The sequence below is a fragment of the Ascaphus truei genome, chromosome 6 (genome assembly GCF_040206685.1).
Source record: "Ascaphus truei isolate aAscTru1 chromosome 6, aAscTru1.hap1, whole genome shotgun sequence".
Lineage (NCBI taxonomy): Eukaryota > Metazoa > Chordata > Amphibia > Anura > Ascaphidae > Ascaphus > Ascaphus truei.
In genome coordinates, this window is record NC_134488.1 from 52,885,517 (window position 1) to 52,901,392 (window position 15,876).

General features: G+C 41.9%; 1 protein-coding gene across 6 annotated transcripts in view; it reads right to left on the bottom strand.

The window, feature by feature from the left end:
- Positions 1–15,876, bottom strand: part of UBASH3B (ubiquitin associated and SH3 domain containing B) — a 115,820-nt gene that overhangs the window by 8,145 nt on the left and 91,799 nt on the right. For all 6 annotated transcript variants that reach the window (XM_075604282.1, XM_075604280.1, XM_075604281.1 and 3 more), the window contains 2 exons: positions 14,828–14,920; positions 12,191–12,335 (listed from right to left, as the gene is read on the bottom strand). In XM_075604282.1, coding sequence (XP_075460397.1) covers positions 12,191–12,335; positions 14,828–14,920 — 238 coding nt within the window. The remainder of the gene's footprint in view (positions 1–12,190; positions 12,336–14,827; positions 14,921–15,876) is intronic.

Below are 15,876 nucleotides of genomic sequence, written 5' to 3' on the forward strand. Positions count from 1 at the left end.
GATCTACTTAATTCAAATAAAGAATCTTTTGGATATATAAACTTGGTATACAGAGAAGTGGAAAAGAAGGGAGCCCCACGCCCCCTGGTGGCGCTACTCTGTAGATACCGGAAAATAAAACGTCTTTAACACATATGAAATATCTTCAATCACAGCAGCTGTTATCTCATGATGTCCCCCGTCGTCACATAAACACAGTGGTCTGGTAAACCCAATAGCCTCTTGGCAGAGGTCAGTCTTGTATGGGTAACCAATGTAAATAAACAGAGTGTGACTCTCTGTTTGCTGCGTAGGGACGTCTGGTAGCTGCGGTGTGCTCCAACCGGAATGGGTTTGTGGAATACAGTAGCAGGTAAAGCGGTGCAACTGCCCAGTGACAAAGAAAACAGACCGGGAACACTCAGGTGACTGCAGAAGCTTTAATGGTACAAGAGCAACATAGACCCACTCTTACGCGTTTCACACGACTTCGCGCGCTTTATCAAAGAGTACTGCAGTCATCTGAGTGTTCCCGGTCTGTTTTCTTCGTCACTGGGCAGTTGCACCGCTTTACCTGCTACTGTATATAAACTTGGTACCTGATCCAATTGGGACTCAATTAAGACAATGATATCATTTGTCTCTTTTTATAGTCCCCCCTCTAGTTACTTTGATATATACAGTAAAGCACCAAAAAAAATAATCATCTCACTCTTTGGGGCCTATGCAGTAAAGTCAGATAGAAATTATCGGTATGGTTTTGAACTCGCCATGTTTTTGCAGAGTTGTTCTCACTGTATGCAGAAAAGCCCGAATATCAGTGAGAACAACATTTCCAAACATGGCGAGTTGCCGGCAGTGATAGGACCTGCCCTCCGAAAAGGTCTCACCGGCGACTTGTACCTGCTGCAGAGAGAGATCTCTGCTCTCTGCGAAAAACTTGTCGTAAATTAAAAAAATTTGCATTTAAATTGCGTTGGTTTCCCTACTTACCGAGATACAGGCTCCGTTATGGGGTGCCGGTATCTCCTATGCATTAAAATGTCCCGGTCACGTGACGCAGGACATTTACATGGCGGGGATACCGGCACCCCATAACGGGGCCTGTATCTCAGGAAGAAGGGGGTCCCCGGACCTCAAACCAACACGGTTTAGCTCCGGAGACCCCCTGCTCATCTACACTATTAATAACATTTAATTGTAAAAATATTTAGTAAGCACCAATACCCCACCCACCCCTGTGCCCCCCAATAAAACCATTTATAATTTTACACACAGGATTAATACCCCAGGCCGGCGGGGGTCCCCAGTGGGCCTGACGGGGGTCTGCAGGCCCCACAGTGCACTCTGGGGTGTACCCATGGGTGTCTGGGGGACTCCGGGTGGTCCCCGCTAGGCGCCGTGGGCCTCTAAGTGGTCCCCGTGGGCCCCAATGGGGTCCACAGGTGGTCACCGCAGGTGTCTGGGGGTCCCAGGGTCATCCCCACAGGTGTCTGGGGGCCCTTGGGTGGTTCCCACGGGGGTCTGGGGGCCCTTGGGTGGTTTCTATGGGTGTCTGGGGCCCTCGGGTGGTCCCTGTGGGGCCCCCATAGCTTTGGAGCCCCCGGTTCTTCCCCGCAGGTGTCCCCCGTGGGTCTTCAGGTGGTACCCGTGGGCGTCCGGGGGTCCTCGGGTGGTACCCATTGGTCCATGGGTCCCCGCTGCCCTGCGGTACCAATCACAATCACATATGTCAAAAAATAAAACATGTCCTATATTTATATCAATACACCCCCCCCCCCCACACACACACCACCACCAAACACATACAGTACAGTAATGGGCAAAAATAACATTTATCCAGATATGGATAATAGATGATTTGCCCATTATCAAACACAACATTAGCCAGCATAAATAAAGTAAAGAAATACAGTTCTACTTACCACAGCCAATATGAAAGGTGTACTCGTCAGGATACTGCAGGTCCATGTCCTCCATTGTCAGAAAGCATACATACAGTAATAAATACAATCTAATGTCGCCTAACCCCTTAATCACTGTATCTGTAATTAAGGGGTTAACCCACCCTGTCCCGCTACCCACCCAAGAGGCCTAACCATCCAACCCAGGCCCAATATACCCACCCTGTACCCATTGAGTAGTATATTGGTACATCATACCCATATAATAATATGGGCCTTCTAATGGGAACCCTAATCAAAATAAATTAATGCACAAAAGATACAATAATAAAACATTCAAAAGCACCGAAACAACCCAATTCACTAAATAAAAACAGTAGCCAACAAATGTAAATAATAAAAGCACTAACCAGCTCAAAAAGGAATTAATTGTAACAGTAACCAATCAAAGCAATTGATTGATAAAACAAGGAATTAATTGTAACAGTAACCAATCAAAGCAATTGATTGATAAAACAAGGAATTAATTGTAACAGTAACCAATCAAAGCAATTCATTATTAAAACAACAATGAATGAATTGAAACAGTAACCAACAAAGACATTCATTATTAAAAAATATCGGCAACACAACCATTAAAAGCATTACCCAACACAAGACATCATTAATTAAAAACGAAAATCAATCGCCAATTTTTAAACAAAAATAAAGCAGCAAAATGACAAACAATTACATCCACAGAATAAACACGCAGATAAAAAAAGCACACTCAAAGCAAGAAATGAAAAAAAATTATTGGCCTAATAATGTAATACAGTTAAAGTGGTACAGATTAATACATTATTAGACAATGTGCAAAGAAAAACAAAACAAATATACATCCAATGTAAAAACCTGTAAAAAATACATTTACAAACATTCAATATTTTACTTTACTTTAAAAGATGTAACACTCGGACGCCTTTCGCACTACAGCGCTTTGTCAACGAGTGACAAAGCGCTGTAGTGGTGCGAAACGCATCCGAGTGTTACATCTTTTTTCTCCTGATGTTGCCGGATCAATAAAGGCATTTTTTAACCTATTCAAGGTTCGTGGGCCCCCCTTCTTATTCACTTTTTCTCACAGTGCGCCGCCACTTTTTCCTACTTGGATATTCCACTATTTTTGATATATAGCACGGGTATACTTTGTTTTGAACACCTGCCTTCTATATAGTTGTCATATAATTTTGTATTTATTGTCTTGAAATATTTTCTGTCTATCAAGAATATATTAACGCATGTCTCCTCTTTTTCATGTATTTCAGCATATTCCTGAGAAATACTATATATGCTTGCTCATTTACTGCTGTTTTTTACTTACTGTGTTTTTATCATTGTGTCTTTAAGGAAATAATTTTTTATGTTGATTTGATACTGATTTTTAACTCTGTGGATTTGATTATAGTAAAATGTTATAATATATGTCGGGTACTAATGATTTATATATATAATTTTGGTACAGTATGTTGCTTTTTAACTTTTGCAACACAATCACACATCATCAAGTGTATTCACCTGTTCTCCTCGGCAAGTCGAGGATGGGTTTATAAGGATGGAATTCCCATGTAGTGATTCATCCTGATGAAGTGGCAGATCGCCACAAAACACGCAGTCATTTATTGGAGACTGTTATTTCCATGGTAGAAGTGGTCTGACCCTATACAGCACTTTGAAGTATGCTTACCCCCTTCAGATATTCAATTTAAGACACTCTCTGGACTAGCAAATTCATTCAACATTGATGTCATCAACAAGTGTTCACATCCTTCGGTAGAGGTCTGTCAAGTTCCCACGGCGGTGGCGGAGACGGTGTGCGGCTCCTTGTACTCCTTGTAGAGGTCTGACAGAGACGCATCCGGCTGTGGAGTATAGCTTCCTTGTGTCACAGCATTTTCTGCGAAGGAAGACGTCTGCTTCCAGAGTCCCTGCGATCTGAAGTCTTCTAATACGATTAGCTTTATTTTTATCATAGTGCTGTACTTATCTTTTTATGAACAAATTGAATATACTATATTCCACTATGAGAGTTGTGCGCTCTTTTTTGTTTTTTATCTCTTTTGTTTAATTAGATTCAGCAATTCCTTATATTTACGGCAATGCAATTATCTTAGCTGGCGATTGATCCATTCTCCAGTGATCGATTGGCAAAGATCCTGCTTCCCAGGGCACAAAGAGCTACCTATTTCAAAAGAGGAAGTGCTATGGCTTTCTAAATGGTTGCTATAGCAACCCAAAAAGGGTTCCTAATTCATCTGATTAAAAAGGACATAAAGAGGGAGGAAATGCAGTAAGTATTTTCTAATACTACACTGATTTTTTTTTTTTAAATCACATATAAGATTTTTAATTAAATTTTGCTTTAAACTGAATAATGTTTCTGTCTACAGTTATTGCTATAGCCAGGTCAGTTTGTAACATCTTGCAGTAGCAGCAGCATAAAGTGTTGTGAATTACCACTGTCTGATTTTTGAACGAGCACACACTACCCACAATACCAACAGGGACTATTTACTAAAGTCTCCCTGCTGCAAAACTGGGACAACGTCTGTGCAAAATAATTGCACCAGATTTATAAAAATAAATAAACTCCAATTGCTTCCAATGGAATTCCTTTTCTTTGATGGATATGGCTGTTTTTTTACACTAGTTTTGATCTACTTTTGAAGCCGGGAGTCTTTAGTAAATAGACCCCTTTGTACAAATGTGGCGCAATACAAGTTCTCCCTGTGTGGCAATTAGAGCGCGGGTGGACCGCTGCCCAAGTGGCTAAACACGATCACCCCCCAGCGAATAGGAACATTCCGAGAAGAATTAACACAACGAGGGTCCCTGATTCTAAATGGGACTCTGCTGTGTTAATCCTACCGGGCTGCCACCAGTCTGAAAGAGCAATGCAGAGAGAAGTAGTCCCTCTCTCTGTGTCTCGCCGGACGGCATAAGTCTAGAGGGGGGCGGGAGGTTAAGCCACCTATGGGGGGGATGTGGGGGGCATGTCTTGGCACACTACTCCCCCCCCCCAGTTGGCCTAACCACTCACCCCCCCCCACCCCTCTCTAGACTAATGCCAAAAATTCCAATCATCCAAATGTGGCTAATAGTGGTTTGGGCATTAATCAAAATAAAATACACAAAGTACAGTACTGTAATTACCAATAAAATACATTTGAAACATAAAACCATTGATTGTCAATGTGGATTACTAGACCCTCAATGGGGAGCCAAGCTACTGTATCCACATTGGCAATCAATATTAAGTTTTAATTAAAAAAATACATCAACAATAAAAATACAATAACCCCCCCTTTCATTATACATTGGCAATCAATGGGCACCCAACTACCCCATCACTCCCCCCCTACCACCACACCACACACATAAATGGGAAATACCCCTATTAGCCCCATCTGATTTAACTTGTGTCCATATTTTAAGCATAAAAAAATACACATTACAAAATACAATAAAATAGTGTACATTACAATAAAGCCAAACAATAGCCACCAAATCCATTGATTGTCACTGTGGTTATTGATAACCTCAACCGGGGCACCGTTTTCCACACTGGCAATCTATCAGCACCATACAAACATAGTGACAAACCGCTCACCTAATAGTACAGAATAAAAAACTTGGTGCAGAGGGAAAAAGCCTATGATATCAAACACTTGAACAAGTGACCACCAGGGGTCACAAAAAGCCCTATCGTTGCACTCAAAAGTTATAGCACCCAGGTATAGGTACTGGAAATAAATGCTATTATTATAACGATAGGACCAAAGGAAAAGGGTCCAATCTATCGGCACCCTATAGTCAATAAATGTGTTTTCTTCACCCCTTGCCTGGATCAAGGCTCATCCTCGTCATCCAACTGCGGCACCAGTCAACTCTTGACCCACAAAGCAATGATCCTCACTGGACCCAAAGCAATGATCCTCAGCTTGCATTAAAATTAAACAAACCAGAAAAAACTATCCGTTCCCGATGGCACAAAAACAAATAAAGGTTGATGCGCAGAAGTCCAGGATCCTCCATTGCTTAAAGAGACGTCCTCGGTGGGTAGATTTTATTTTCTTCTTTCATGGGGGATGTTGACAACTTCTCTTCTTCCTGTCAAATGTGATGTTACAGCCTTATGCTGTATAAAGCCTGTGACATCACATTTGACAGTGACATGGTGCATTCAACAATCCGATTGGTGGATGTACCATGTGACAAGGCATACATTTTGGCAGAGAATAACTTCTCTACCCAACTTGATGGAATCATATGGTACATCCACCAATTCGATTAATGGATGTACCATGTGAACAGGCGTACATTTTGGCAAAGATTAACTTTTCCACCAAATTTAATGGAATCACAATCCAATTTGTGGATGTACCATGTGACGCCTTCCTTTTTTTGGGTGATGTGATCTTACCTTAAAAGGGAGGGGAGCACTATCAAAAAGGCAGCAAATGCTTCCATCCCTTTAAGGTGACGTCACATCACCCAAAAAACGGAAGGCATCTAATTGTACATCCACCAATTGGATTGGTGGATGTACCATGTGTCTGTCAAATGTGACGGCCCTATATAAGGCCTGTCATGTTTCATTTGACAAGAAGTGGAGGAAGTGTCAACAACTCCAAGTAAGAAGAAGAACAATGTTTTTTGGGGGGGTTTATTTTATTGCCATCGGGCATAGTTTTTTGGGTTTATATTTTCTTGATTTGTTTTGGTGTTTCTTTTTGTGCCTCGGGGCATTGATTGTTTTTTGTATTTGTTTAATTTTAATGCAAGATGAGAATCATTGCTTCGGGTCAAGCTGAGGATCATTTCTTCGGTCCAGTGATAAATAGCTTTGTGGATCAAGAGTTGATTGGTGCCGCAGTTGGCTGAGAAGGATGAGCCTTCCTCCCGGCAAGGGTAAGATACCCATTTATTGACTATAGGGTGCCCATTGATTGCAAATGTGGCTATCTGTGCGCCAGTTGAAGGCATAGGTAACCACAATGGCAATCACTGGATTTAATGGCTAGTGTTTGCTTTTATTGTATTGCAATGTGTATTATATTTAAATGTGCTTTTTAAAATTACAAATGGTCAAAAAAAGCTAGTGACCATATTTAGCTAATAGGAAATAACTCTATTACTGTGAGTGATAGTTGGGGGATGTTGGGCGTAAAGGAGGTGGAGGTGGGTGATGGGGATAGCACAGTGCCAGATTGCCAATGTGATTCTCTGTGCTCCTGTTAAGGGCATAGGTAACCACAGTGACAATCAATGGATTTATTGTATTGCAATTTGTATTTTATTTTGTTTTTTTTTATGCTTCATATATGGGTAAAAGCGCTATTAGCCATATTTGGCTAACAGGGCTATTGTCCATCCCTGTATGTGGTGATGGCGCTAGAGGGGGTGGGTGATGGGGGTAATTGCCCCGGGAGGGTGGTTAGTCGTCCCGAGAGGGTAGCAGCAGGTGTTAACCTCTTATCATAGCGGTTACTACCCGCTAAGATAATTAAGGGCTTAATGGCAGTAGTGTTTTAAATGTTGTTCTACTGAGGAGGAGAACGAGGACGGCCTCCATCCTGACAGGTGTACAGTCTAGAGAACCCAAGTGATTTAGAACGGTGCTCAGTATGGGTTGCTGGTATCTCCTGCAAGTTTCAATGTACCAGTCACGTGGGCAATAACGCAGGACATTTAAACTTGCAAGAGATACCAGCACCCGATACTGAGGCCTGTACTCCTGGAAGCAGGGGGTCCCTGGACCTAAAATGAATGCAATTCAGCACCGAAGACACCCTGCTTTATCCTACAGGTATGTACAAAAAATAATAATACAAGCAGTGCGATCTGCTGTAAGAGCTGTGCGGGAACACACAAAGAGAAGGACTACTTCTCTCTGATCTCTCAGCGCAGTTCTTAAGACTGGTGGCGGCCCGGTAAGATTAATGCAGTGGGAGTCCCATTCAGAAGCAGGGACCACCCGCTGCGTTAATCCCTTCAGGGCAGTCAGTTTACTGGGCTTTCGGGCATCGCGAAGATGCGATCGGGCCACGGTCAAGGTCCGTTTAGCTGCAGTTTCCTTGCACCCAAAACGAATTTAGATAACACTGCATCTGTATGCCACATCTGTTAGTAAGGCTTTGAATGGTAATGCCTTACTAGACTCTGATATATAATGGGTGGGTAATAACTATATCCCCTTGTTTAAAATAGCAGTGGTACATGCCTCTGTGATTACTGTGAGTGGTATCATTTCAGTCTAATTGTTGCATTGTCTATTTCAGTCAGTAGGTGTCACTAACCTGCATTTGTAATGTACCATGATTTTGCTTACAATTGCTGGCTGCATTACTGTGTACTATGTTCTATGTTCTTTTAGTGAATGCATGCTTAGGCTCCTATGCAGTAAAGTCCGATAGAAATTTCCAGCAGGGTTTTGAACTTGCCATGTTTTTACCGAGTTGCTCTCACGGTATGCAGAAAGGCCCAAATACCACTGAGAGCAACATTTCCAAACATGGCGAGTAGCCGGCGGCGATAGGACCTGCCCTCCGAAAAGGGCTCACCTGGCGACTTGTATCTGTTGCAGAGACATCCACCTCTCACTGCGAAAATGTCGCCGGGATAAAAAAAAAATTTGCATTTAAATTTTATTAATTGTGAAGGTGAGCAGGGGGGCTCCGGAGCGGAACCGCGGTGGTTTCAGGTCCGGGAACCCCCTACTTACCGAGATACAGGCCCGTTATTGGGTGCGGTATCCTCCATGCATTTAAATGTCCCACGGGGCATGTGACACGGGACATTTACATGGCGGGGATACCGGCACCCCATATCGAAGCCTGTATTTCGGGAAGTAGGGGGTCCCCGAACCTGAAACCAATGCGGTTCCGCTCCGGAGCCCCCATGCTCATCTACACTACAGTATTAATACAATTTAACAGCAAAAATGTTTAGTAAGTGTCACACTTTAAATTTCCGGATCCTTTGATTGAACAAAACGTGAGATAAAATAAATTGTGTTTTATTTACACGAGAAACACACACACACACACAGCTTGATTTACAAAATAACACAAATAAACACTTACTGGGATGGGGCAAAACTAAATAAAATGTTTCCGGAACGAACTTCACCTAAATAAATCTCTAGGCACCAATTCCCAGGAGCGGGGTTGGTGCGCAAATAGAGCCGTGAAACAGTCTTTGGCTAGTGGCGCTGCCTGCAACCACACTTACTCCGCCGAAGGTAATTTTTCGTTCTGCCCTTGCAGGATTCATTCGCAAATCCTTCGTTCTAACAAACTCCTGAAGCGGAGTACAAGTCTTAGTTATGATGGAATAGACTTTGTACCGCACAATGTATCTTAGATTAATCTACCGTCCCCACGGACTGCACAGACTTTTAAAACTATTCCAAGCCTATCTGTACTATGTGCAGCCAATCTCGGCTTTGGAACCAAACCTCCACCCTATGGCAGAGTTGCCCACAGTTCATGCAGCCGGGCAAGGGGCTTCATGGTATGCCAAGGGTCATGCGCTAACATCACACCTTAGCCTCTTAGCATACCTAACCAAGCCCCCTTCTCTGGTGGCAGAATGTCTACCTCTGTCCCGGACATCTGCTGGGCAAACTGTTTATAATAACTCCTCCTAAAGTAACACTGTGATCTGTCACTGCCTTTGTTAAGTCCGGACTTCTGCAGACAGCCCGGCGACGTATCAGCGGGATGTCTCTGAAGTCCGCACTTAAGGTACAGTATGCATGATTCACTCCCCGGAATTGCTGGTCATATACTGGACTTGTAAATCCCCAATGTATCCACTGCCCCGCCTGTCTAAACGTTAATTTCTTTACTCTCATAATTTTAATGCACTAAAAAGAGAGGAACGTTTCATGACTTTGTATAAAAGTTAAGAAAAACATAACTGCTTTACTGTTGGGACCCCAGCAGCATTCACATTAAATTTCATAGTGCCCGCATACTCCTAAACTAAGTGTAACATTCATTTGAGAGAACTCTGCGGTCCCTGGCTTTCTCCCGGTCTCTGTGCGTCTCCGTTGCTTCCGCATACGTCACTGCCGGTGACGTCAGTGGTTGGGGCGGATGGCGTGCCTGCAACAGCGCGGATGCCAGCAGTTGGATCTTTGGTCCTCCGGAACACAATTCAATGCGTGTCGTTATCTTATAATTAATTATCTTAATTCTTGAGAAAGCCTCGGCAAAAGCATTTAATTGTGTTCCAGAGGACCAAAGTATGGTGAGCCTTCCGAATCCAATCGTATTCCAGGACAAACCCCTGAAGAAGTAACGTTCCCCATCACGAAACACATAGGGAGGAGGCTAAGGAGGTGCCGGACTGGTCATCCAATTGACACAGGGCAGTGACGTCATCGCTGTGCGCCGGAACTACACGGGACACATGCGGTTTTATCGGGACTGCCAGAGACTGTACATTGGTTTCTAGCCTGGTTAGGCACCTCTAGCAAATGCTTTTAAAATACAGAGACATTGTGAGTATGTTTCTGTTCCTTTGAGGATGTGTTATTAAAGTTAAAACGTTATTGCGCAATCCTCTCTCTCTTTTATCCCATGCTATGGAGATCTAAATACAGGAACATTAAGCATATCTGGAAAACATCTTCTCTGTGAAAAAGGGACCTTCCTTAGATATCCATCTGGACCAAGAATACCACGTGGGGTTCGTGCTATCCTGGAATACGATTGGATTTGGAAGGCTCACCATACAGTTTCTCTCCACTGCACGCGGTCTTCCTATTTCTAGTAAGTAGGTATTCTTTTGGGTCATCAATACAGGAGGGCTTCATTGCTTAAAACGTACTGCGAAATGTTGTGTCCCTGCTTTATGTTTCACTGCATAGGATAGCAGTTGCTGTAAGGAGGGATTTTACACCGTTTATTGAGGACTGAGTCCATTTCAACTATATCATCAGTTAGAAGAAAGGACACTTCATCAACCACCATTGATATATCTTTTGTGGACTTTATTTCTTTATTTCACTTGATTTATTTATTTACATTAGCGCCAAGGTTTATCTCTATTCTGTATTTTATATTGGTTTTGGTGACTATTTGAGATAGTCCCCTTATTAGAACACCAGGCAGCTTTATATGACACTGTTGTCACTTTTATAATTATGTGTGCACTGCTCTGTTGTATTCACGGTCTAGCGCTACTTTGTAGTATCACTTGTTTTTTGTATCTAAAATCCAGTGGCTGCTTCTTTTTCTGTGACCGCGTCATCATCCTTGACTATTCCCCCGTGCCGGGTATCAGCGGAGCTGAGGTTCTATGCCGCATACCTGTTCCCATCGCACATGCGCCTCCAAAATCAATATTTTAACTGGATGATCGCCTGTAAGAGCCATGCATGGAGGCGCAGCGTCTCCATGCAGCCTCCATGCAGCTCTTTCAGGCTGAATTTTGTTCTATCAGTTGCTGCTCGCTAGGGTTTATAGCGCTATAGCACTGATATAAAAAAAACAGTTAAGCTTATCGACCTTTACAAAAATGGCGTTCATTCTTAGTGAATACCATTTTTTCCCTCATTTTTTAGTGCGCGATAAATCAATGCAAAGTCAGGCGACAATGCACTTATTTTTTCAGAGCTTTGTGAATTGGCACCTTAATGTTGTGGCAGATAAATATTTTTTATTATACAGTATATTATTAACCGCTCTAGGCCAAGCTCAGTACATTTCTGCCTAAGAAAACAAATGTAAAAAAATCCTTTTTTGGCGCAGGTGGAGAAATTTGAGGTTAATACATAGGCACGCACAAGGGCAATTGAAGTGGAGTTTGACGTGCCAATTTTGCTCTAAACAAGCCATTTGTGATGCTTAGTATTGTACCAAGGCTCCATGGAGTTCTAACCTTTTGTTTGATTTTGCACCAGGCGAGGTACCTATATTTATATATGTATTAATTCTACAATACAACAGAACAATCAGATTGTAGTGCAATCACAATGTACAAATGTGTGGAGCTAAAATCATGAAAATGACATTTCAACATTTTTGTTGAGGGTCATTTAGTTAGAAATACAAATATAATATGGTTCCAGAATTTTCCATTTATAATTGGGAGCGGCAGATACTAATGTGTGTACACATCTTATTTTGGTTTGTTGAAGTGAGCAAAGCCTTACTATATGTAACCCATATACGGTATCTTGGTTATCTAGACTACCAATAATGCCTTATATGCACAGTTGCAGTCAATATGGGGAATAGCAGTTGGGTGATATGTACCTGTATGTTGTGTCAACACTAATATTTTCTGACGTTAATTCTGCTGGGGATGTCCAAACAGGTAGGGTGTTACCAGACACCCATTTTGTCCACTCAAATAAGCCAGGTTCAACACGGATTTTGTCTTTATTTTCTTGCTTAAGACCTGAAAAAAAGTGTTAAATGCAATATGGATTTTTAGGTTAGTACATTGAAGTAGGTGGTTTAATTACAATTAAAATATCAATAAAGCAGAAATAAGTTATTTTATCGCAGTCAACTATGCTAGCGCACACCCCAGAAAAAAAAGACAATATCTGTTAGCAATAAGTAAATCTTGGTATTTTTGAAACAATTCGAAATAAACCGAAAGATCGATCAACAAAATAATTAAGTTATGTATTTCAGCAGCATCTTCTTTGAATACATTATTGTAACAGTATTAATGTCATATGAAGAATGTCCCTTGAAGAAGTGCGCGCATGCGCACGAAACGCGTCAGGAGGTTTTTGAGTGTTTTAGAGCTGCATCTGGCCCGTGGAGGACATTGCAATACAGCTGGTGAAGCCGTGGTGAAGTCGTGGGAGAAGAGGAGTGAAGGAGGAACGTCAGCTTTGGGAGTATCGTGAGGCGCGACGTCATATCCGCCCGGAAATCCCGCAGTCCGTGTGACTCCCCTTCCACCCCTGTCACGTGAGGACGCCTGTGAGAGTGCTCCGGTCGCCATCTTGGAAGATCATCAGTGCGATTCCAGTCTGTTTTGCCTGTTATTGTCCAGCATCTTGTGAGTAGGGTTTCACTTTTACCCCTCCGGATGCGTGTTATGTCAGTGACACTCCTAGGATCCAGTTTTAGTCATAATAAATTAGCTTTGTTTTAATATTTCAGCCTTGCTAGTGTGTTTACGTTTGTTTGTCTTGTTTGTCTTATGTTGTTAGTCTGATATGGTTTTAGTTAACAGTGATTGGCATACTGCACCATAATTAGTTTTTTTCTTTTCTCCACATATTGCACTGTCCGTTGATGTGAGATTCCTTCATCACTAGTCATTTAAGGACTTCATTTGAACATTACACCTTATGGTTTGGATTTTCCACTTTTTTATTGTGGTGCCGGTATTCTCTTTTTTTCAGTATTAATGTCATATATTAATTTAGCAATAACTAGAGCCATTTACAGTATGTACTACAGTACTTCATTAGAAACTCGTATAGATATTATGTAAGGAATAAACAATGGGGATCATTTTAACAATGAATCATTTTTGCAGAATATAGTTAAGTAGAGTCACATAGGCCATGACGCGGGAGAATTTAATGAATGCAGGGAGATACTGTCACCACATAACAAGGCCTGTAACTCAGGATGCAGGGGGTCCCCAGACCTGAAATGAAGGTGGTTCAGCTGCGGAGACCCCTGCTTCAATACTGTGTTATCAAAATAAAATGAAAGAAGCACGATTGCCTTTTAGCGGTGCACAGGGATAGTGATTTATTCAGTCTCAATCTTAGTGTGCGTCTCTTACAGACAGGTGCAGCCCGGTAGGATTCACACAGTGCGAGTTCCATTCAAACGCTCGGGCTCCCGCTGTGTCAATTCCGATGGGCCATTATAACCTGCTATTAACTTTCCTGCGGAGTGTCCTCGCTTTTGCACACTGTGCTCCATCCCATGCCCGCGGATGCTGCTAGATAGGAAAGACTGCATCTGTAATATGTTTTTTGATCATTTCTTTACAATGAAACCATGTTAAGATCAATGTTTCCCAAATGTTCCCGCACTTGCATATTTGTTCTTACTTCTACATTGTTTGATATTACTAAATGAAGTCATGCCCATCCCCTGGTTGGTTCCTCCAAAAAATGGGTCATGTAATTGTCCTTAAGCACTCTAAAAAAAAACCTGTTTCCTTTTGTTGTAATGCTAATCTCATTTCCCCAGTCTATGTCTGGATAATTAAAATCGACCATTATGCAAACATGACCTTGTTTTGATGCTTTCTCCATTTGCAAAGGTATTTTAGCTTCCTCAATCTCACAGCTATTTGGTGCTTTATAGCATATACCTACAAACATTTTCTTTATACTTTTACCTCCCCTGCTAATTTCTATCCACAAAGTCTCTACATTTTCATCAATGTGGTAATTTGATCACTCGAGTAGTGATCATGCGGTTATTAAGTCAACACGGTGATATGCACGAAAGAGGAGGGTCCTCCTCTTCCGTTCAGATCACATTCACTTCCCCTAAAAACCGAGCAAAAAAGAGATTATGCTCACTGAACTTCACAAGGGCCACCAGCGTGCTGACCCTTTTAGTGAACTTTATAAGAGCACTCAAGAGGTCCAATGGGCATATTTACTTAGCAGTGCTTTGCCAAAAATCACCTTCCAAGGACCGAATGCATCTTACGGCATAGCACCAAAGCAGAAATCAGGAGAAAGTAGCCTAATGGAACAGTTCTCTAGACACCAGGGTGTTACAATTTAACTTGAACCTGTAGTCTCAATATGGGCCTAAAAAAATAGGTATAGGGAAACAAAGGTAAATTTAAAAACAACTCTAAATTGTGAAGTTGAAGAATATCTCCTAAAAATTGGACCACTTATTATATGTTAGTTTTTAATATGTTGGAGACATTGTTGAGGGTCTTCTTACCTTTGAGTATGTTGTGTGCAGTCTGTACACAGCGTAGAGATGGAGAACAGTAAACAAAGTCTACAACTGTGTTAGTCTCAAACAAAGCTTCACCTGGAAAGTTATAAAAGAATGTGATATTTATTATAGGAGCAAAAAGGCCTACTATGCTTAAAAGTACTGTATGTCTAATTTTTAGAGCATAAACACTTACTATTTTGCATTGCTTATTATTATATTTTATATAAAATAGTCGGCTAAATGAACTTTTACTTCATGTGACATGATACTTAATCAAATATTTAGAAGATAGTGTGTTTCATGCTTATTACTTATACATTGACTATTGTCTCTGTCAATCTAACAAAAAAAGACTATGGGGCCTATGCACTAAGCGTTCATAAAAAAAAATCACCGGGCCATTTAAATCGCCAATTTTGTGAGCATTGCTATCAAAGTATTCAGAAAGCCTCGATTACCTGTGATAGCAAAATTACTAAAATGGGCGAGTAGCCAGCGGAGTGAAGATCACCTCTCTGAAAAGCCTGGTGATTCCTTTGAGCTGCAGACAGAGCTGCTCAGAGAGAGCCGCCTCTCCCTGCGCAAATCTCGCCTGAAATTTGTGTTTTTTAATATATATTTTATTACTAGTGTTGATGAGCAGAGGGTCTTCGGAACAGAACCGCGTTGATTTCAGGTCCGGGGACCCCCTGCTTCCCGAGATACAGGCCCCGTTATGGGGTGCCGGTATCCCCAGGCATTTTTATTCCCACGGTCACATGACGTGGGGCATTTAAATGCATAGGAGATACCGGCACCCCATAACGGGGCCTGTATCTCGGGAAGCAGGGGTCCCCGGACCTTAAATCACCAAGGTTTTGCTCCGGAGACCCCCTGCTACAATACAGTAGTAATAAAACAAAAACATTAAACATTCGTTACCGTAGCGGCTATCTGCTATGGTAATGAATCTGCTTTAATGTAATTCTTATTAATAGTGTGCGTGTGCAGGGGTCTCCTGAGCTGAAGCGCTTTGATTTCAGCCTCAGCAACCCCTGCTTCCCGAGTTA